Source organism: Culex pipiens, chromosome 2 (genome assembly GCF_016801865.2).
Source record: "Culex pipiens pallens isolate TS chromosome 2, TS_CPP_V2, whole genome shotgun sequence".
NCBI classification, from domain to species: domain Eukaryota; kingdom Metazoa; phylum Arthropoda; class Insecta; order Diptera; family Culicidae; genus Culex; species Culex pipiens.
In genome coordinates, this window is record NC_068938.1 from 187,892,793 (window position 1) to 187,915,995 (window position 23,203).

Here is a 23,203-nt window from a genome sequence, read left to right on the forward strand (position 1 = left end):
ACTAACAAATAAACGCTTCAGATTTTTTTTTAATCTTTGACATCTGATACCCACTGTCACGAATTAAAACATGAACATTATGCTCCTGAAGAATTGCTTTTAAAGAAATAAAAACAAAAACTAGATAATTACAACTATATTATTATAAGGAGGAAGTCGAATTTGGGATATTTGGAAAAGGGAAAATGATCATCTGAATATAATATAAAAAAAATGTTTAATTGATTTATAAATAATAAACTTGTTTTCAATTTCTACGATACAACAATTATGATGAAAAAACATCAATTAAAAAATATTTTCAAGAATTTTTCGAAAATTTCCGTCATTTAACGTTAAGACTTCCATCATTATTGTCATGATTTTTCGTTCAAAGATATAAATTTTGCGTCGCTTTCAATTTTTTTACAAAATTCCTTCTACAAGTTGTTTAGAATAGTTCGCTACACATGCTGATTCCTTTTGATAACGATTATCCCATTCCTTATGAAGTTATGGAAATCGTCATTAATCAATGATTGCCAACTAGGACGTCAATGACTGTGCCACAAAATTATATAAATTTTGAAGCACAATTGATTTAGATCGAATATTCCTTCAGTGGCTTCAAGAAGGCAACAACCGGCACATGCTGATTCCTTTTGGTGCTGAAATTCGTTGAATTGAATTTAATACAGAATATTCTATAGTGATGATCAATTTTCTTTGAAAATTATCAACGGTTTCACTTGAAATATAAGCTAATACAAATTTTATCAATTTTTTTTGCCCCTTCAAAAATTTCCCAAAAAATCAGAGAGCAAAAAATATTTGCTCAAAATTTAATATTTTATTGAAAAAACTTGTACAATATAACATTGTATAACGTTAAAAAAAACTGAAAATGTATTTTTATATGTTCATAGAAATTTTGCAAATTTTCGGTAGTGTCATAAAACTGTTGCAAATATTTTTCAAAGTTTTTGTCACCCCTCTTCCAAAAATCAAGGGGAAAAGCTTTTATTATTTTAAAAATATTTCATAATTTCAATTATTCACAAAAAAATTTAAATGCATTTCCTTTCGTTGATAATCACTTTGAGCATGATTGCTCGATGCCTTCTGCCAATTTTTTTCGCATTATTTTTGTCTGGAATTTGATTTTGTTAAATCTATTGATCTAAAGTCTGTACTGATGTACAGTGCATTTTACAACAGTTTTTTTTTTATTGAAATGTTGGTAGTAATATCAATTTTATATTTTTTTGATTTTTTTGCCGCTACTCCTCGATTTTGGCCAGAGGGATATACACTTAAAAAAATAGCAACGGCCTAACCGTTCGATGAAAATTTTGACAAAATTGGCTTTTCAATTCGTGTAAAATTGTTTCAATTCAATATTTGGGATCAAGGATAGGATATATAATTAATGATATATATATATATACAAAATATGAAAAGGTCACAAAAAAAGTTTCGCCTTAAACCATTATTACAAAATTACAACTAATGGGTTAAAGGGCCATTTTGGATGATGATTCAAAAATCACTTTGCGAGAAAGCACCCCTAATTTTCTTCAATTTTCATCATTTTTTTTTTGTTTCCATGCTTTTGAATAATTTCTTTCGTCTCTGGCATACCTTTTCTTGTTGTATTTGTTCACATGGACAAAGATATTTTTTTCGGGAATAATGAAATTCATTGCGGTTCACTCTTTTATTTTAAATGTATGATTTCTAGGTTTATATGGGACTTCGAATAATTGAAACTTTGAATAATCGAAGCCTCCGATAATTGAAGCTGGACTGCAATATATTTTATACTGAATTAATTTATTTATTTATTTATTTTTTTAAAGTTTTATCGAACATCGCGTATTTGGATGAAACAAGAGTGGCAGTCGAGAAAAACGAGATCAAAGCTTAATTACTCAGAGGGCCTTTCTTCAGGCAATCATGATTCGCTCGAAGTGATTTTTTTCAACCTTGCAACAAACGTAAATTTGATATTATTTATTTATTTATCGAATCAAACCATTTTGCAGTAACCTTCTAATGTCCAGTTTTTGCTACATTTTTTTCGGCCTTGTATCGAGAAATTAAAAGTGAGAGTGTGTGCGTGCAACATGGAGTTAAATTTTTTGAAAAGCCTTGGTAAGCTTCACAGCAACTGCACAGAAAGTTTAACTCCATGTTGCGATTTGACAGCTCGATAGGTGGTAATTTTGAGCAACTTGCACAAAAAAAATCGATTCCCGTAATCGTGAGCTGGGTTCATGAATTTTAGAACCACGAAGGAATTTATTCTTGAGTATAGGGCGTCCTTCGTGGTCTCAAATTCATGAACATAATTCACGATTTCGAGAATTGACTTTTTCCGTGTGTGTTTTACGAAAAACTGTTTTACTTTGATTTTATGGTTTTCTTGTTTCATTTTTAGTAATTAAATTTGGATTTATCTGGTTTAGTTTATGTTGTTGTTGTTGTTGTTGTTGTTTTTAATTCGGCTGAAACTTTTTTGGTGCCTTCGGTATGCCCAAAGAAGCCATTATGCATCATTAGTTTGTCCATATAATTTTCCATACAAATTTGGCAGCTGTCCATACAAAAATAATATTTGAAATTACAAAAATCTGTATCTTTTTAGAGAATTTTTTGATCAATTTGGTGTCTTGGGCAAAGTTGTAGGTATGGATATGGACTACACAGAAAAAAAAAATGATACACGGTAAAAATGTTTTTGGTGATTTTTAATTTCACTTTTTGTCACTAAACCTTGATTTGCAAAAAAACGCTATTTTTTTATTTTTTATTTTTTGATATGTTTTAGAGGACATCAAATGCCAACTTTTCAGAAATTTCCAGGATGGGAAAAACATCTTTGACCGAGTTATGATTTTTTGAATCAATACATTTTTTTCAAAAAATCGAAATATTGGTCGCAAAATTTTTTAATTTTATTTTTCGATGTAAAATTTAATTTGCAATCAAAAAGTACTTTAGTAAATTTTTGATAAAGTTCACCGTTTTCAAGTTAAAGACATTTTTATGCAACTTTTTCAAAATAGTCGAAGTTATTGATTTAAAAAAATAGTGCCCATGTTTGCCCACTTATTAAAAAAATATTTTTGAAATGCGCGTAAAGGGCGTAATATTGATATTTAAACTTTTTGAAATGTTAGTCTTGATTTAAAATTTTTGAAAATATTTTTTTCAAAAAGACCAGAAAATTTTACGAATGTTTCATACTATAACATTGTAAATCGGACCATTATTTGCTGAGATATCGACATTAGAAAATGGTGGGTTGTTTGGGTGAGACTTGGAAAACATCAATTTTCTTGTTTTTAAACCTTTGCATGGCAATATCTCAGCAACTAAGGGTCGTTTCAACAAAGTCCGAAAAAGCAAAATATAGAAAATTTTCTCAGCTTTTCAAAAATATTATTTTCAAAGGTGGACAAACAACAACCAAATCAAAAAAAATAAATAATCAATTGATTTTTTTTCGTTGAGAGGTATTATTTTTTAAATCAAATTATGAATCAGTGAGTAAAATCCATGCTTCTCAACCATAAAAATGCTTTTAAATTTGTTTTTGTTACCATTTCATATGTTTAAGAATAACGTTGACTCATAAAGCAAAAAAATAAAATCATGCAGAAATTATGTTTTTCATGGCAAATAACTTGCTCTAGACCGTAATTTTATTAACAACACTCATTTTAACGATTTTTAGGCAACATTTTGACATTTTATCAATTTCACCTAAAATTTATATGTATATTGTAAAAAAGGTTATCAAAAGGTTATTAACTAAGAATTTACACATTGATTTTTGTTTTCTTCTTAAAAACTTATCTGCGACCTTAGTGATTGTGTAAAATTTGAACACTTTAAATCTTATTACTTTGTACAAAGTTACCCCAAAATGCTAAATACAATTTTTAACGCCACTATTTTTCAAATACTATTGAAAAACATTTTTTTCCAACAATAGTGCATGGACCTTGTGTGGCCTACCCCAGTACATGTTTTACAAAATAATAATCTTGAGACAAACCTTACCAGTTGGAAAAAAGCATATAAAAACAGAATGAAATCCTATCATTGTTACCCCGTTTTACAATAAATATAATCTGAAATACACCTGAAATGAACCTGATTTTTTCTTATTAGTTCAATATGCATAGTAGATTAAAATAAATAAAATTAAGTTAGGTTCTCTCATTATTTCTTTTTATAAATTTTCAAAAAACGGGAAATATTATTTTTCGGAAATCCCGGGAATTCCCCGGATTTTTTTCCCGGGACGGGAAATTGGACGCTCTAGGGCTTCCTGAACATGCTCCAATCGACAGAATTGAATTTTAGTGCATTCGATGCCATTAAGTAAAATTATGAATTTTGGGTATAAATGGTATGGATTTATCTTAAGCAGTTTCAAGAATAAAAAAAAATCGTCGTCAGCTGCGTTCCAAATACTAAAGTCCATTTATGTGATGCGGCAGTCAGATATGCAGTATCTTGCCTGAATCAAAACACTCTCACCGGCCGGTGATATCTCCACTGCTGGCACAATCCAGCCTCCGAAAGTGGACTGCTGACTCTGCTTGAATGGTGATGATGGTGCACTGGTTACGGCTTTTTATGAGCCTAATTGATAAATTGACCGAACTATATTTACTACACCCAGACTCACAAGTGATACTCGCTGAAACACACCCATCGTAACCCACAGGCAGTTTGACGAGTCACTGTTTGTTTGGTGATATTGTTGACCCCTTAAGTGCCAAATTGTGAAATTTGTTTTTCTGTTAATGACTCTGCTTTTGATGTTGAATATACGGGATTTATGAAGAAATAAATTGATCACTTTTTTTTACAATTTATAAAACAATATTGTGGGTATTTGATGGGTGAACTGAAATGTAATCACTGGCCTGTAGGAGCTCAAGATGTACTCACAGTGCAACAATGATGTCGACTTAGTTTTGAACTCTGGACTTTTCTACGACCTGATTGCACATCACAAGTGATACTCACAGACTGTTACTGGAAGTTTAAGATATCGAATCATTTGAATAAATGTTTCTTGATAGTTTCCGGTTTTGCATTTGCTTGCAAATTTTTCCCAGCTTTTTTTTACGTTAAAATATGTTTGACTAGTTTATCCAGTTCAATTTAGGCACGTAGAAATTTATAAATGAAATAAGCCTAAATAGCACGAGAGATTCCATTTCCACACATATCAAGGGGCGTTCGCGCTTTAGTCAAACGAAATTTGAACCAGATTCCGCGGCGCAGCATGGCCACGTTTAATTAGCCAATTAAAGTCCATAATGCATATAAGCCCCCCCTCTAATGCAGTTGTTTTGGGGCTTGGCATTGTTTTTTTTTGGTCTGCTAGATATTGGCCTTCCGATCCTTCTTGATACATAACTTTGAGCTGCCGGTACACCCAAAGTTAAAGAACGAGGGGATAGTCCTCACGAAAAGAAACGTGAGGAAAGTGCTATATTGCGAGAGTATAGTCCTCTCGCGTGTTCATTCGTTCATTGGAACAGTTCATCCTTTGAGTGGCTTATATGGACAAACGACCGCCACTTAGTCACCGAAACATGGTGGCCCATACGGCAAAGGCACGGTTCAATATGCCGAAGGTCTGGGGTTCGAGTCTCGATACCGGTACTTTTTTTTGATAGATGAACTTTTTTGTAAAATGAACCATGAGTAAAGTACTCACGCTAGTTTCGGGATTTATCCTCTCCGTCCGCACACAGTACCATTTTACTATCGAATCGAGCTCTTTATCCTCTCGTATGCCGGTGCCCAGTTCTGGGTGTAGCAATCAAATTTATGTTCGTTAAGGTGGTAGGTTCAAAGGGTCGTTCATGAATTATGTAGTTTTTTGTTTTTTCTTGGTGAAATTTTGTTCAAAACACCAAGCATTGAACAATATCAAAAAACATTTCTTTAGTCTACATCATTTGCGCACGACCCTCAAGAGATCTTGGCGAAGCGTACCACCGGGGACGGGCCCAAAACCAGAGCGGACCCGAAAACCTCAGACCGTTTTTATGGTCTGACCATGTGAGTCAATTGCGGTGAGGACCACGACTAAATAAGATTAGTGCCTCAATGACAGAACGTCGTACACGCACTCGAAGACAACAACTGTGGAAGTGTTCATCAACGCAATGCTCTTGACAGACGTGTGGGACTGACGGATGCTTGCGACAAAGCAAAACATCTAAATCCAAATCGCATGCAATTAGAAAGAATTAAGCGAATTTATGTGGGTAAAGAACTTAGTACTGGTGGACAACAGAGTTGGATCTTGTCTACGGGATGATTAATTTAATTTTATGTCGCATGGTTGGGGTAATGAGCAGTGACATTGACTTTGGCGTAAAGTTTCTTGAAAATAATTTGTGTTTTCGGAGACAAAATTTATATCTGTGCATTTGATTCGTAGTATTTTTTAAACTGTTTTATTTTTTTATTTGCGCTTGATTTTTAGAGGCCTTTTCTATGGCCAATCTCCGTCTGATGATCCAATCCATACAGGTTTGACAGATGTCCATACAAAAATGGCACCTAAGTATTCTAGAATCTGTATCATGAGAACGGATTTTCTTATGAATTTGGTGTCGTCGGCAAAGTTGTTTTTGAGGGTAAAGATAAATTGGGTGGAAATTGGTACACTTTAAAAAAATAACAATTTTTTATTTCACTTTACGAAACAAAAAATTGATTTGCGTATAACTCTAGAAATGATTTTTATTATGTGTTTTACAGGATGAAAAAATAACTTTTTGCAATTCCACTGTAAAACTGTCAACTTTTCCTGTCCTTCTGGAGAAACGAAACGGCCTACTTTTCCCTACCAAAAATAACAGAATGGAAAATTAATACCTTTCAATAACAGTGCTGAAAAGTTCTACTTTTCAGCACTGAAATGGGTGCTGAAAAGTTAAACTTTTCAACACTAGTAACGAAAAGTAACATTTTTCAATATTTGTTTTGTTTTGAACGATGAATTTACTAAACACATGCATGTTTGACATAAAATTCCATTAAAGAAGCGTTTTTCGGAATTGCAAAAAATGTTGTAAGCAACTTGTTGCAAAACTTGATTTTTTCAGCACTCGTCGTATTTATCCAACTCGGTAAACCTCGTTGGATAAATGTACAACTCGTGCTGAAAAAATCTTCTTTTTGCAACTTGTTGCATAAACTACTATTTTGCAATTCCGTCTTGAAACTACTTACTTTTCCTGTCATTCTTGAACGACGAAATAGCCTACTTTTCTGTACCAAAAATAACAGAATCGAATAGCAAAACTTTTCAAAATAATTGCTGAAAAGTTCTACTTTTCAGCACTCAAATGAGTGCTGAAAAGTTGAACTTTTCAGCACTTGTTTCGAAAAGTAACACTTTTCAACATTTTTTTTTATTTAAACGCTTTATTGACAAAATACATGATAATTTGACATTAAATTTTAGCTCAGTGTGTGTTTTTTGGAATTGCAAAAAATGTTGTATGGAACTCGTTGCAAAACTTGATTTTTTCAGCACTCTTCGTATTTATCCAACTCGGTGAACCTCGTTGGATAAATGTACGACTCGTGCTGAAAAAATCCTCTTTTTGCAACTTGTTGCATAAACTACTATTATAATTGTTTTTTTTTTTAAACAGTAGTTTATATATAAACAAAACACACATAATTTTACATCAAGAACAGATTTACATGAATAATATTTACGTTAGATTGGCAATTCCGTTAAATGTAATATTCATAATTTTTTAGTGTGATATGCTACAAGTTGCAAAAAGAAGATTTTTTCAGCACGAGTTGTATATTTATCCAACGAGGTTTACCGAGTTGGATAATCACGATGAGTGCTGAAAAAATCATGTTTTGCAACGAGTTGTTTGCACATTTTTTTGCAATTCTGAAAAAAACCCTTCTTGAATTGATTTGTATGTCAAACATTCATGTGTTTAATAAATTTACCGCTCAAAACCAAAAATATTGAAAAATGTTACTTTTTGATACTAGTGTTGAAAAGTTTAACTTTTCAGCACCCATTTTAGTGCTGAAAAGTAGAAATTTTCAGCTGTGTAAAAAGGTATTAATTTTCCATTCTTTTGTTTTTGTTAGGCAAAAGTAGGCCATTTTGTTTCTTAAGAAGAACAGGAAAAGTTGACAATTTCACAGAAGAATTGTGAAAAATATATTTTTATATAAATTTAAATACACGGCCAATGTTGAGTGGGCTCTAATGCTATGCTATGCTAACTTCAAATACACGGTCAATGTTTTAAATTTAATTTTGAAATTTACAATCAGATTTGGAAATGAGAAAAAAAAAACCTTTTAGGAATTTTGATAACGTTAGAATTAAATTCACAAATGTTTAGGTTTTTTCAACAGTGCCTGACAATTTTTTTAAAAGAAAATTTCAAATAAAATTTGTTGAAGCTTACTTTGATGATTGGAGGCTGATAAACAAAAAAAAAACGAGAAAAATACGTTTTTTGGTTATCATCTTTCTAATCTCGATGTTACAGCAGCTATCCATCAGATTTGTAATGTTTAAAATTAAAAGATTCGAAAAAAAATCTGATAACCTTGATATTTTTTTTTTAAATTTCAAGACATATACTCGAATTGAGCATCAAAATCTCTTTTCTGAAAAAAAAAATGATTTTGTTATCGGAAAGCACATTATTTTTGAAAGAAAGTGAACGATTCCGTGTCATCAACCGTTTACAATTTATGTATGTTAGTAGTTTATCATCAACAGAGAAAATTTTCAAAAAAAATCTTTTGTTGGCATTGTTTATTTTTTGTTGCTGGAAAATGCCTTGTTTTCGTATTTTAATTGACGATTTCTACTGATAGACATTTTTTCAGTGTTTAAAATCGCAAAGAATTTTGCTTCTAGTAACTGTTTTGTTCAAGCTAAATGCAAATTGATAGTTTTCAAGTTTTTTACTTTTTAAACATAAGACCGTTGAAATATTTTTTCAAAATGATTATCAACGTAGGAAACTGCATTTTAAGCCGTTTTCAGTTGATTGTGCTCTAAATTTTTGTAAAAATTTGGTACACTCTAAAAAAAACACTAAAAATTTAGAAAAAAACACGACATTTTTAAATGCATCTATTTGTTTCAAATGATAAAAATGACTATTCTGGGACTCTGTAGATGTGAAAAGCATATAAATTTCACAAAAAATGACTCAGTCCACTAGTTTTGACAGTTGATTAAAAAAAAACTGCAGTATTTTTTAATTTTTTTTTTTATAAAAAATGCTTTTTTAGGAATTTTAAGAACATTTTTAGCTGCAATTTACTGAAAACCATGTATCTTTTCGAATGCTAAAAAATGATAGGGGTCGTACAGCCAAACCGTCACGAGGTATAAAAAATGTACCTCGGATTCGTGATCAGGAACAGAAACAGAGTTTCAAGAAAATTAAAGAAGGGTCTGATTTCGTGTGAGTGTGCGGAGACTTATCCATATTTTATTTGTCATTAAAATGACTAACATGATTTTTTTTATAAATCTTAAAATAACAAGAAAATAGCCTAACTAAAGCAATCTACCCTAATTAATCGCAGTAATTAACTGCGTTTACCTTGATCATGGACCCCCAAAAACGCCTCCCTTAAAAGTGAACGTTCCGACGACCGACTCCCAACTAGGAAAAAGCGCGTCATTTCTTCCAAACCGAAAGTTCCCCCTGAAAAAAAAGAGTGGTAAAGAGTGCCATTTCGGTAGTGACCTATGGTCACTGGCGCGTGCCACCACCTACATCTCTCCTTAATTTAGTACTACTTTAGTATAGTTAGTGCACGCTGCCGTGCTGTGTCGGGGAGAAATTCACGGTCAAAGTGATGAAATCTAGCGTTTATATTCGTCGTCTCCGCGGGGGCCAGACCTTGCCACCGGGGACGCAGGACATACAGTTTTAATGGTTTTAACAACATACGTAAAAGTTGCAAGTTTAGTCATTCTAAGTCACCCCTCTCTCTCTCTCGCTCCCAAGCTGAAATGAGCAAAAACATACAATTTAAGCACTTGTTGGGTCGCAACTGTACTTTTGCCGTTAGACTATCACTATATCTGACTGCGCGGGCGTGTGTCATTGCTTTGGGCTTTGGAATGTGCGGCGCGGTCCCACAAATGATCATTAAGGCAAGGGTCTAGGCAAGGTAATCGGCTAATTAGGTAAACCTTGTCCGCACTTTGGACCAAAAAGTTGGCATTGGCCACTTTGGATGATTCAACCAAATTTGCAGCGCGGATCCAGAAGCTTAGATTAACCTAAATTGCGCAACTCTTATGCGCGAAGAACTAGAGATAACCGTGAACGATCACCATCACAGGAAACAACACGGTCCAGACAATCTTCTAATTGAAATTGACACTCATGAGGGCACTTCATCAGCAGTTATCGCGCATAATCCGGCCAGACTCGAGAACCGTGGTGAATTCTGCGTGTAACAGCAACATTTCTTTATTCGAGGGAAACAAAAGGCAGATTTGGATCAGCGTGTGCGGAGACGTTCGTGTACGCTGGTGCGCTATCAGAATTTACGAGAACGTTCAATTTACATGCAAATTTGAGCTTTTCAGCTGAAGAGTTCAATTACATAATAGTGTTGGGCTCAAACGGGGTGATTCTGAGCAGTTGGATGAAACTAATATACATGTTGGAAATGTGACTGTTTAACATAAGTGAAGCATTTATTCTAAGTATCTGAACTTAACTGAAAATTTTAAGCAAAATAAAACAATATGAAAATCCCTACGGCATTTTCTCCAAGGCAGCGTTTCACAACCGGCGAGGAATTCCCTCTGGCGATAATTTTGCTATTATTGGGGGGAATGAGGATAACATAGAAATCCAAAATTTAAAATGTTCTTGCCAAAAAAATCAGATCATTATGTTGTCCTTTCTTTGGAATTCATTAGAAAAGATAAAATCTAAAATGATTATGGAGGATTTGCAGCAAAGCTAAAAGACACTTGTCGCCACCTAGGTATGAACAAATAGCGTAAACCTATGATTTTTTTGAAAAGAATCTGTTTTTTTTCATAATCAACATTTTTATAAAACTTACGCCGGATTCGGATGAGAAAATTTATTTCCAACAATTTGGTGTACAACTTTCTAATATTTGTTTGATTTTTCTATGAGAAAGCTTTAAATTTAGAAAAAGATAGTAATTTGAACTATTTGGCAAGAAAGTCTGTCAAAAATCAATAAAAATTGTTAAATATACGTTAACACATCTGTTATCAACTATATAACTGGTTATTTCATTGATATATGCGGGGAAACTAATTTTTTCGTGTTCCAAAATATGTTTTTTAAAGAAAAAGTTCACAATTTTTTTCGCGCCCAAAATTGATTTTTCTCGTCTTTTGCCACCAGTTTAATTAAGATTGATGCAGGGAATCATTAGAAATAAGTGATTTTGTTCTTGAATCCGGCAGAAAGGCATACGATCTTTGGCAAATAACCTCATTTTGGCGCCACCTACATTTGAAACACAGCCGCGTCGCAAAACCTCAATCGTAGAAATGGGAATTTTCATAGAATTTGACAAGCATAAAAAGGTCTTTGAGATTAAAAATAACATTTATAAATATATTTTGTCGATTGTTTTTTGGTTTTCTTTAAAAATAATTTAAAAATGGGTTTTCTTGAATTAATTCCTGAAAATATTCGCATTATTCGAAGCATGAGCAGTTCTTTCATATTTTTGTTTTTGTTTGCAAATATAAGATGAAAGTTAATGTGAATATTTCCATTATTTCAAAACAAGTAGATCTTGAATGTATTAGATAATAATTGAAGAATTTTCTCGAGTTTTTAGATTGATCCTGTCTTAAGTTGTTGTTTATTTTTCTTAATATTTTTTTTGTGATTTTAGTAAATTAACTAAATTTGAATCAGCTTTTAGAATAAAAATATGTGTGAAGTATTTCAAGCACACTATTTTCAAAACTTTCTTGAGTTTTTTAATAATCTTTTTGACAGTTTTAGTTTTCTTATTTTATGTTAAAAATAATGGTTAGCCAAGATTGATGCCTGTGACTGATAAAAATTTCTGAATATTTGCATTTTCTGCATACATATTGAAACAGTAGGAACAACTTAAAAAACACAAATATTTTACGTGAGACTTTGCATACCATCAAATCTAGATTAAATTTTAAAAACAACCAATGAGTCATGGGTTTCTTATGCAAATAGGACTTTTTGAAAATTTTATCTAGAAATATGAAGAGATATTTAGAAGTGATCATACAAAATGCTTAAAGGGGTTACATACATGTAGAAAATCACAAAATTTCATATTACGGAAAATTTGTTGATTCCACTAAAAGATAATTTTCAATCCCTCCTGAAAGTTTCATAATTAACTGAGTTAGAGACGATTTTAAACTCAACATTTTGCCGTGCGCAAAGTGGGCTATCAAACTTTCTGAGCGTTTTTCTCGAAACACCGAGTTGATTTACGGGTGCTACGATATCTCGAGATGGGATAGACCAAATTGGCTTAAATTTGGGGTGAAGACTCTAAAGACGTAGCCCATGCTAAAGCTTTTTTTGCTTTTTTTTTTAAATACAAAAATCAAAAACTGACGATTTTTTATATGAAAAACACAAACATATTTTTATCTTTTTTTAAATAAGTTTTTTTGAAAATCGGCCTTCGTCATGTACACAGGACCGGTTCAACGAGTCTTCACCAAAATTTTGAGCCAATTTGGCCAAGGCAGTGTTAAGATATCGTGGCACCCGTTTTTTTAACTACTAATTTCCAATAGTTAAATCTTGTCAATGATACAACCAAATGTCTTAAATTTTGTTTTGATGATAGATGAAAATGTATATTTTAATATCCTGAAAACAGATTTTAAATAAAATTGAGTGTGTGCTCACACCAACCTCAGACTTTTTTGTAACCCTTTAAGTATTTGTATATTGTTGCGAGTGTACACAAAATTTAATATTGTGAAAATTTTGACCTTTCAACAAAAATGAATGCCAACATTGTGACATTTGTGAATTGATATCAATTAGTAAACAATAAAAATAAATAACAACTCTTTTAAGACATTGTTGACTGTACGGCTAGTTATGAGCTACTGTCGTTGTTAGCGCACAAAGATTGGAAACCCCTGAAATGTGATCCACAAGTCGGTGATCTACTGATCTCCTTTTGATTCCCACGAATAATCGTCCTATTCCTGTTCCTCAAAATTCTCTCTTCTCCCGTAGCCCAAATCCCTCTCCAAATTCCCTGCACAAAACCGATCACAATAAACTGCTCCAGTATCAGTTGCAATAAGACACCGTCGAGAACACAACCGTCGCGTAATAAACTATTTTTTACACCGTCCGAACTGTTAGCGTTTTAAGTTTAATAAACTGTGCCGTTCTGCAACCTAATCGCGCGTTTTAAGTGCAGTGTCCGAAACCGTGCACGAACATTTTGGTCCTTCGAGCCGGATTGCGAACGTTTTTTGGACCATCCACTCGTTCGCGACCTGTGACCTGTGGAGAAGAAAAGGTTTCGTGAAGTGCACTTGTCGTGCGTCGTGCTGTGAACTTTTACTGTGCGTGCTGAAAAGTGCCAAAAACTCTGTGCTGTGACCTGTGAGCTGCTGTACGAGAGGTCGGTGACCTGAACGGACGGCTCAGTGACCCCGGCCATCGCTGTGTTGTTCCTTTGTGCGGTTGGAACCGTACAACATCATCGCCATCGCGGATCGGGACTTGGCGCGCTGCTGATTTGGCGCGATGGTGGATTGCTGCAGGTGGTTCGAGTACAATTGGAGCCGCTGAAGATCGGCCATCGCGAAGTGGCCGTTCCTGAACACCGTCGTACTGCGCGCTGGAAGCTGTTCCTGATCCTGGACAAGCCGTTCGAGATTTGCTGTTTCTGTTGGGAAGTAGTTGCATGATACGGTTGGTTGTGGGCTTGCATGTGGACATTTCTGTGTTGCTGAGTGTGTTCGGAGAAATAAAACGAAATTAAACAGATCTGCATGTGAGTTTCTTCCACTCTGTGGACATTTCCTGAGCCCTGGTTCTTCCCTCTGTTGGACGGTTGGTCTTGGATTCCGCTGGTGTTCCGCCGTTGGTTGTCTGCTCGGTTGGTCCCCCTCGCTGCTGTCTGTCTGGTCGGTCGCTGTCAATTCGCGTGGGCGTTGAGTGAGCTGTGATTTGGAGTTCTGTGCAGTGCAGTCAGTGATCTACCTGTGAAGCGGGTTAGCTGTGATCAGTGGTGTGATTTGTAGTCGCCGTGAGTGTTCGACATGGCGCCTAGTTTACGCGAGTTGGAAAAGCAGCAGAGTCACCTGCGGAGAACCCTAGAAGCCATTCAGCAGTTTGTGAATGCGTACGATGCAACGAGAGATGCTGACCAGATCGACGTCCGTCTAGAACGCTTGGACGAGACGTTCAACCAGTTCCGTTCTGTGCGAATCAAGATTGAGCTGCTGACCGAAGAAGATGACTTGGATGTGGAAGTGGTGGAAGGTGAAACAGAAGAAGAACGTGCGGAGAGGGAGGCTGATGCGAAGAAGAAGCGGAAGGAGAAGAACGTGAAGGTGCTGATGGAAGCTGAAGATTTCTACTGTGCTGTGAAGGCGAAGCTGTACAAGAAGCGCGGTCCGCTGGAGACCGTCGCACCGGTCCCTGTACCATCTGCTGTTGATGCGAGGCCTGCTGTTGGTCTGTCTCATGTCAAACTTCCGGACATCAACCTACCGATTTATACTGGTGAGCTGAGTGAGTGGATCGTTTTCCGTGACACGTATCGTAGCTTGATTCACAACAACGCCCAGCTGTCGGATTTTGACAAGTTTACGTATCTACGCTCGTCGCTGCTCGGTGAAGCGCTTCTGGAGATCGCTGGCATCGACGTTTCAGCCGTTAACTACGATGTGGCCTGGACAACCCTGGAGCAACGCTACGACAACAAGAAGCTGATCGTCAAGGCTCATCTAGATGCGTTGATTGCGGTGGAATCTATGAAGCAGGAGAGCTACGCGGCACTGAATCAGCTTATCGGATCGTTCGACAAGCACCTGATGATGCTGAAGAAGATTGGGCAGGACACGGATATCTGGAGTACTCTGCTGGTACACATGGTGTGCTCGCGCTTAGATGGCAACACGCTGCGTCTTTGGGAAACTCATCATAAATCCAAAGAAGTTCCAAGATCTGATGAAGTACTTGCGCGGTCATTGCTTAGTACTGCAGTCGGTTGCGCCATCCAAGCCCAATGCTGATGAGGAGAAACAACGACGTCTGTCAGTGAGTCATGCGGTGACTCAGTCGGTGAACAAGTGTCCATTCTGTGAAGAACTGTTCCATTCACCGTTTCACTGTCTGCTGTTCCTGAAGAAAACTGTCGATGAAAGAATGGAAGCTGCTAGGAGACGGAATCTGTGCCTGAACTGCTTGCGTGCTGGACACTCAACTCGTTCCTGCACGAGAGGATCGTGTCATCACTGTCATCAGTACCATAACTCACTGTTGCACATCAACGCTGTACCAGAGAGACCCTCCGCCTCGCAAGCACTGACCAGACCAACACCTGAGCAGCAGCAGTATCAACAACAGCAGCCGCAGTATCAGTCAATGGGCCAGCAGCAACCACAAATCCAACCTCCAATACAGAACCAGTCTTCAAACACTGCTCAGTCGAACACACACTCACAGAACACTCAGCAACTGTCCACCACAGAACCATGCACAAGCCACAACACTACAACACTGTCAATCAGTTCCCACAACCGTAAAAATGAAATTTTACTTTCAACCGTTCAAATTTGCATCCGTGATCTGCGCGGAAACACACGCCTAGTCAGAGCACTGCTCGACTCGTGTTCGCAATATTCGTTTATGTCCTCCGCATGCTGCAAGAAGCTCGATCTTCTTTGCACTCCAGATTACCTGACCGTACTCGGAATTGGCGGGTCGTCTGTCGTCTCACGGCAGCTTGTTTCAGCGAACGTACAACCCCGTTCGTCCGCTCTGCCGCAGTTTAACCGCGAGATGGATTTCTACGTGCTTCCGGAGTTGACATCCGCTTTGCCAAATCAGAACATCAACACTACTGCGTGGGAGTTTCCGAACAACATCATCCTAGCTGACCCACACTTCAACGAACCTGGAGAAGTGGAGCTGATCATCGGTGCTGAACATTATTTCGATCTCTTACGAGATGGTCGATCACGCATCGCCGAGGATGGCCCTGTGCTGCAGAATACTGTTTTCGGTTGGGTCGTTTCAGGACGTGTACCAAGCAGATCAACAAGCGCACACGTTGCAGTCGCGCAGCTGAACTCCGCACCTACCAACCGTAGCGACTCCGTGCCTTGGCGGCCGGCGTGCCGATCGGGACACCCTCAAGAACTTGATGCCTGCTCAACGTTCGGCTGCACGTCAAAGCATTGCAACCGAATCCGTGGAACTGCTGAGAACAAACTGTCGATCTCAAGCAGTGCGCACAACTGTGCGTAACCGTCGTTAGTGAAGATCTGATCTTGCACTTGACTGTCCAAACTTGAAAAACAACATTTAGTCTGTACGACTCCCCTGAGTCGAGCCGTTTTACTGTCTGGGCTCCAGTGAGCCAAATTCGAGCCTTCCGTCCGTCAACAATCAACCTTTGCATGAAGTCCGTCCGTTATCCGTAAACATCTGTCCGTCTTTGGAATGCAATCCAGTACCGCACTGTACCGTTCTGTCCCGTCGCGCAAAAGCGCTCATTTGCATGAAAACAATCAACTATAAACTACATTTTGTCGCTGTAGTAGCCAAGAGGACACGTGTGCACCTGCGTGCACAGCGAGACGAATTCTAGACCCTCGTCTCTCCAGCTCAGTAAGCGTGATCATCTGCGAGTCTGATCAACTCGTTTCGGAGGTCGAAGCAGCCCTGAGAACCAGCAGCACAACGTGGTCCTGCACGTGCACAAATGTAGTCGGTTTGGGGGTAGAAGAGATGAAAGTAGCTCCCCCACTCTTCCGAGCAAGAGAGAGTAGCAAGGGGGCAACGAGTGAGGACGCTACAAGAACACCTGTACTCGGTAAACCCTCCTCCTACTCTGCCGAACACGACCAACGAAGGTCGTCCCAGCGCCAATAGCGCTCGAGGTTAGTTGGCCTCCCCAAGGACATCCGTCAAAGCCCCAGACAGTCAACACAACACCGTTGTCGAGAAGCAGTCAGTTCCTGAAAACATCATTAGCGGCTTGTGGCCGCAACCGTTTCATCTGGCTACAACTGTGGCCAAGCCAAGCTGTCGCCGTATGTTGCAGTACAAGCTGCACCTGTCTGTTTCTGCTGCGCCGGTACAAGCTGTTCATCCGAGTGGCCATCGTTCGAGGATCCAGCACTAAAGCACTCGGGGTGGCGCTGTCGCAATCGGACGGGTTGGACTGCCGCCCCTAAGAAGCCCAACGTTAAGTATCCTGTAAATATATGTTGTCGTTTTAGACTCTGAGTCACTCTTTTTGGCAGGTACTTACCGTCTGCGGTCATCGCTGGATCCCCCGAACCACAACTGCACTCCAAGCAACAGAAATGCAGTCCAAAATGCAGCTGAACAACATGAACGAACCAGCGCGGGCAGCAGAAACAGACTCAACTCAACACAGCTGATTTGCTGATGCAGTCGTCGCAGTGAAGACAACAAAGCAGCTGAAGCAGAAAACCACATCAGCAGAAAGCAACAGCAAGAAGAAACAGTGTCGTTCTTTTGTAATTTCTATTTTTCTATTTTTGGCTGGAGAAAAACAGTAGCAAAACAGAAGCAGTGATAAGTGGAGAGATAACAGATATCAGAGAAGAGAAGAAGAGAGCATTGTCAGGGTCGTAGTCTGTTTAAAACCTTAGGTTTTCAAGGCGGCCGGCATGTTGGCGCACGAAGATTGGAAACCCCTGAAATGTGATCCACAAGTCGGAGATCTACTGATCTCCCTTTGAATCCCACGAATGATCGTCCTATTCCTGTTCCTCAAAATTCTCTCTTCTCCCGTAGCCCAAATCCCTCTCCAAATTCCCTGCACAAAACCGATCACAATAAACTGCTCCAGTATCAGTCGCAATTAGACACCGTCGAGAACACAACCGTCGCGTAATAAAACTAACTTTTACACCGTCCGAACTGTTAGCGTTTTAAGTTTAATAAACTGTGCCGTTCTGCAACCTAATTGCGCGTTTTAAGTGCAGTGTCCGAAACCGTGCACGAACAGTCGTCTTAAGGCTTTTATTTTTTTTTTCAAAGCATTTTTCAAGTTAAATTTAAATTTTAAATATTACAAATTATGTAAAATTGTCTGCACTTTGAAATTTTTAAATCCAGCCCAACATTAGAAATGTAAAAAATGGTTTTATTTCTTTCAAAAAGTTATTCCTGGTTACAAAATTTCGAAATCGTTTCTATTGAAAAGAGCAGACAACTTCGCAATATTCTCAAATTTCGACATTAAAAATAGAACCAATAGTATCCGAGAAACTCATTTTTCACAAAATTTTTGTTACAATAGGCTGTATCAAAAAGGTTTAGTTTTTCTTTGTTTTTTTACAGTCACTATTTTAAATTTTCATTATCATTTAAATTGTTAAAAAGTTGGTAGCGGCATTTCTCACATCAAATATGACAATGAATGAAAAACACAGCCAAATTTTCCAATAGCAAAAATGATTTTTTTTAACATTGGCAAAGTCACATAAAACAAGTAAAACTTCCAACCCCAAAAAAATCTAGAACTGTTCCAATGCTTTTTATTGATCAACAATAGATTGAAAAATTGATTTTCAACGAATTTCTAGATCGAAGCCCCCAAAAGCCCTCTTAGAGGCGGAGTTGGGTTGTAGAGGTTAAACACTTTTCCATAAAATAGAAGATTCCATGAATTGCAATTTATTAGAGTTTAGTTTTGTGTGAGAATATTTAAGATTTATTGCAAAAATCACAAATTTTCCTTAAAAATAATACACCATCCAAAACATAAGCGCAGAATATACCTTATTAAGTCCCCTAATGCATAGAAAAATAATTCTTAATAAAAATATATGTATTTTGGAAATTCACCTTTAGGTATGATAAGACAATAAACTTTGTTTTATCACTTCTAAAAAGTTTTGTAAGCCTTTATTGTGATTGTGAAAATTGAAAAAAAGGTATTTGGTAATGTTAAAGGCAAACAATCACATATATTTTAATTTGAGGAAGCTGTCATCGAATCTGAATTTTAGAATAAGAAAAAAAAACACTTAAAGTATGTTAAGTTTAATGATAATAATAATTACTAGGATAACCGAGTCCAGTTTGAAATAGTGAAAAGGGATTTCAATCAAATCATTTGATACAACCTTTATGAAGAACTTGAAAGTGTAGTTCAATTAAATTTGCTGATTTTATTAAATACAAAAACAGAGATATTTGTTTAATCTCATTGACATAGGTTTAAAGTTTATTTTTAAGAATCTGTATAGTTCATTTTGCATGAAAATTAAAATGAAAATTTGCATTGACTTCTCACTATTTTTGTACGTAAATTTTTCAAGTGTCAAATAAATTCCAAATTCAGCTGTTAAAAATCATTCTTATTTTGTTACTACATTTATGTTAATGAGTTTTCATATTATTCTTTGAGATTTTTGACTCATTTTGCTATACAACCCCACATTCCCATTCAGCGTTACTTACTATCTTGAAATCAATTTCTTAACCACTAACTTTCTTTCATAATTAGCCAACACATAAACCCCACCGCAGACACACTCCATTCTCAAACCGTTACAAAACGTTTCTCGTCCCATTCACAACAATCGCCCGTACGTCGCTTCTCGCTTCGCCTCATTCAACCCAAACTTGACAATCAACAAACCCCGCTTCGGACCGTGTGGGACAAAGCGAGACAGCACGACCCGTATTTTGACAGTCTTTCCCAGAATTCCAATTGGAACCGCTGTACGAATGAATGAAAGCCCAAATACGCTAGACCTTAAATCTGTCAATCTGTCCAACTTCATGCACAGTCCTAGTGCTGGGTTCTGGTTCTGTAGCCTCCTCTGTTTGTCAATGGTAATGATGCCCAGAATTGCGTTGTTGTGTGCGTAACTTATTGTACGGTTTTGTAGATATTCGCGAGACGACGACCAGACTAGAACGCAGTGTGTTCCGAACGCAGTGAATTTTTGTGGTGGAAAAAAGGCCCGGGGAACCAGGTTCCGGAACCTATCGCGCGACCCAGTTACAATCTCCCAGTGAAGTGCAGTGATTAGGGGGGAAGTTACAACAGTATAAAAGCAATCGCCTGGGGGTCGATACCTTCGATAAGCAATCAGTTAAGGGGAAGTGCAGTGCAGAGATTGGTCTGCCCTTAAAACCGGAAGAAGATGGCCCTTTTTGGCCACGCAAATCTCGGCGCGATCAATTCCGGAAGAATTGGGCCAAATTTGTGTCCACGTCTGTGTTTGTGAGCTGATCTTTGATTTGGTTCAGCAGTGCTTCCGCGGTTATGCTAATGTTTGTGCGAATGGTGTCAATCCTAGTTCTGGAATAGATTAAAATCCGGTCCTCTTAATCCAAAAGTGTCCACCACGAAGAATCTCAGTTCGAATCCAGTTCTTCTCGTATAATAGCTTAATAGTCTAGTGTGTATCTCATAAAGAAGATTTAAATCCCAGCCAAATAAGCTTCAGCGAAAAAAAAAGTTGTGTGAAACAAGTGTAAAAATGTCGACTCCGGTTGGCTGCACCGGCGACGGCCGTGTCCAATAATCCTGGCGTGTCCCAAGAAGAACTCTCGGTGCAACCCAGAGTAGTCCAACACCTCCCAACCGCATATTAATTCAGTGTGTTAACCAGTGTTTTACCAATTAGTTGGTACGCATGAGTACCCATACCACACACCGGGACCGTACCGGGAACCGTACCCAGAACCTGCAGCATAGCTTCCGATTTGCTGAAGGTGAGTCCGATTTGTTTATATTTTCCGGGCTTCTTCCAGCACTGCCGAAAGGTTCTTGTTTTATTCCGTTTGTGTGTTTTTTTTTTGTGTTTCATTGGCCCTCCCATAAACATTGCATCGATGTGTGCGTGTAGTAAAATGGAAGAGATACGTCGTCTTCGTGAGGGGATCTGCTGGAAATAAGAGGGGTGTTGGATGGAAATGGTGGAGGAGCACTCTTCCCCAGACGGAAACGGGGGGCGCCTGGCGGGCGTTTTGTCTTGGGCGCTGCGCCAGACGTCTGGCAGATTTTCCCCCCGACTGGCCCAAGATTTTCGCCAGAATTCTTGCGAATATGCAACAAACCGGTCGTGCACGATTGAGGCGAACGAACCGTTTGGCCCGGTTCAATCGGTTATGCATTTTGACAGATCCCATCTGCCAGACAAACGCCAGATTTTGCGCAAGATTTTCGCAGGACTGCGGTCAACTGAGCAGCACAAATCTGGCGAAAAATCGGACATATTTCGTGCTGCGATTTTCTTCTTGGTTTTCTTCTTCTTCATATTCTTTTATGTTTTAAACTCAAATAAAACTAATTTTGGTTCTGATCGTAATAATTATACTTTATCTCGGTTTATTTATTTTAAAATGACACTTTGATTAACGAGCCGCTGTCTTGGAAGTGGTCGACCGTGGCCAGCGGATTCTTAAACTTTTCTTGAAATCGACCACGGAACCGAAGCCAGGGAACGGAAAAGCACCGATGGCAAGGATACAGCTTTAGCGGGGTTGATGATGGCACAAAAGTGCGTCATGCCGAACATGTTCAGGTTGGATATGCTGAAGGTGCCGCCCTGGAACTCCTGCGGCTATGTGGACCACTGGACCATCTCCTTCCGGCAGGTTCAGTTCAGACTCCTTTCTGACAGATTTAGCAGCTTCCCGGGTTGAGTTCGAAATCGACCACGGACCCGGCTTTGCGAACCATCTCCAACCTCTCTTCCGGTTGGTTCAGCAGCAGCTCGAGGTGGTCGCCCGTCTTTGGCAGATTCTTGAGCTTTTCAAGGGGGCTATGTTCTTGGAATCGGCCAGGTTTAGCAGCAGCCCAAGTGGTCAACCATCGCCGGCAGCTTTTTCAGCCTTTCGAGGGTGGTAGATCGATGTTCTTGAAATCTGCCACGGCTTTCCGACGGATTCAGCAGCATCCCGGGTTGAGCTCCCGGCAAAGTCCCCGCTGTGTGGACCGTCCTCCTGCTCGCCTCTTCCGGCAGATTCAGTAGCAGCCCGATGTGGTCGTCCATCGCCGGTACACTCTCCAGCTTTCCGTGAACTCGTCCCGGATAAGCGGACCTTCCTCCTCCTCGCCTCTTCCGGCAGGTTCAGCAGCAGTCCGAAGTGGGCGACCGTCGCCGGTAGGTTCAGCTTTTCGAGGGTGCCAAGGAGATGTTCTTGAAATCGGATCTGCGAAAAGGGAACGGATTAAGTAAACGTTTAGTTAGATTAGTTTGGAATAACGCATTATACTCACAGGTTCTTGAAAGCGGCCACGGTCCCAGTTTTGCATCTTTGTCATCTCCTCTTCCGGCAGGTTCAGCAGCATCCCGAGACGGTGGGCCCTCCTCGACGGATTCTTAAACCTCGCCTCTTCTTGAAGATTCTGCAGCAGCCAGAGGTGGTCGACCGTTGCCGGCGGATACTTGAGCTTTTCGAGGGGGTCAAAGTCGTATTCTAGAAATTGGCCACGGTCTGAGCTTTGCAGATCATCCCCCTCCTCGTCTCTTCTAGCAGGATCAGCAGCAACATCAGCTTTTCTTGAAATCGGTCTCGGTCCCGGCTGTGCGGACCGTCTTCTTCCAGCAGGTTCAGTTCAGACATGTTCTTGAAATCGGCCACGCTCAACGGATTCAGCAGCATCCCGAGTTGAGCTCCTACTTCTGGATCTGCAAAAAGGAAACTGAATAATTAAATTGTATAGTTTAGTTAGGAATGATGCATTATACTCACAGGTTGAAATCGTCCACGGTCCCGGCTGAGCGACCGGTCTTCCTCCTCCCCTCTTCTAGTAGGTTCAGCAGCAGCCCGAGGTGATTGACCGTCGCTGGTGAATTCTTCAGTTTTTCTTGAACTCGACTACGGTCCCGGCGGTGCGGACCATCTCTATCTTCGCCTCTTTCGGTAGGTTTAGCCTGGAGTGGCTGACCGCCACCGTAATT

General features: G+C 38.5%; 2 protein-coding genes across 2 annotated transcripts; one reads left to right on the forward strand and one right to left on the reverse strand.

Moving 5' to 3' along the window:
* The first annotated feature begins 14,332 nt into the window (after positions 1-14,332).
* Positions 14,333-17,479, forward strand: LOC120415112 (uncharacterized). The gene is made up of 3 exons (XM_039576530.2): positions 14,333-15,160; positions 15,231-16,295; positions 17,156-17,479. Exons 1-3 carry the CDS (start codon positions 14,333-14,335, stop codon positions 17,477-17,479), a joined length of 2,217 nt encoding a protein of 738 aa, XP_039432464.2.
* A 4,087-nt stretch (positions 17,480-21,566) lies between these two features.
* On the reverse strand, positions 21,567-22,852 carry LOC120415096 (uncharacterized). Its single transcript, XM_039576514.2, has 2 exons — positions 22,519-22,852; positions 21,567-22,451 (listed from the first exon to the last, which is right to left on the reverse strand). Exons 1-2 carry the CDS (start codon positions 22,588-22,590, stop codon positions 22,104-22,106), a joined length of 420 nt encoding a protein of 139 aa, XP_039432448.1. The 5' UTR covers positions 22,591-22,852; the 3' UTR covers positions 21,567-22,103.
* Between the last annotated feature and the right edge of the window lie 351 nt (positions 22,853-23,203).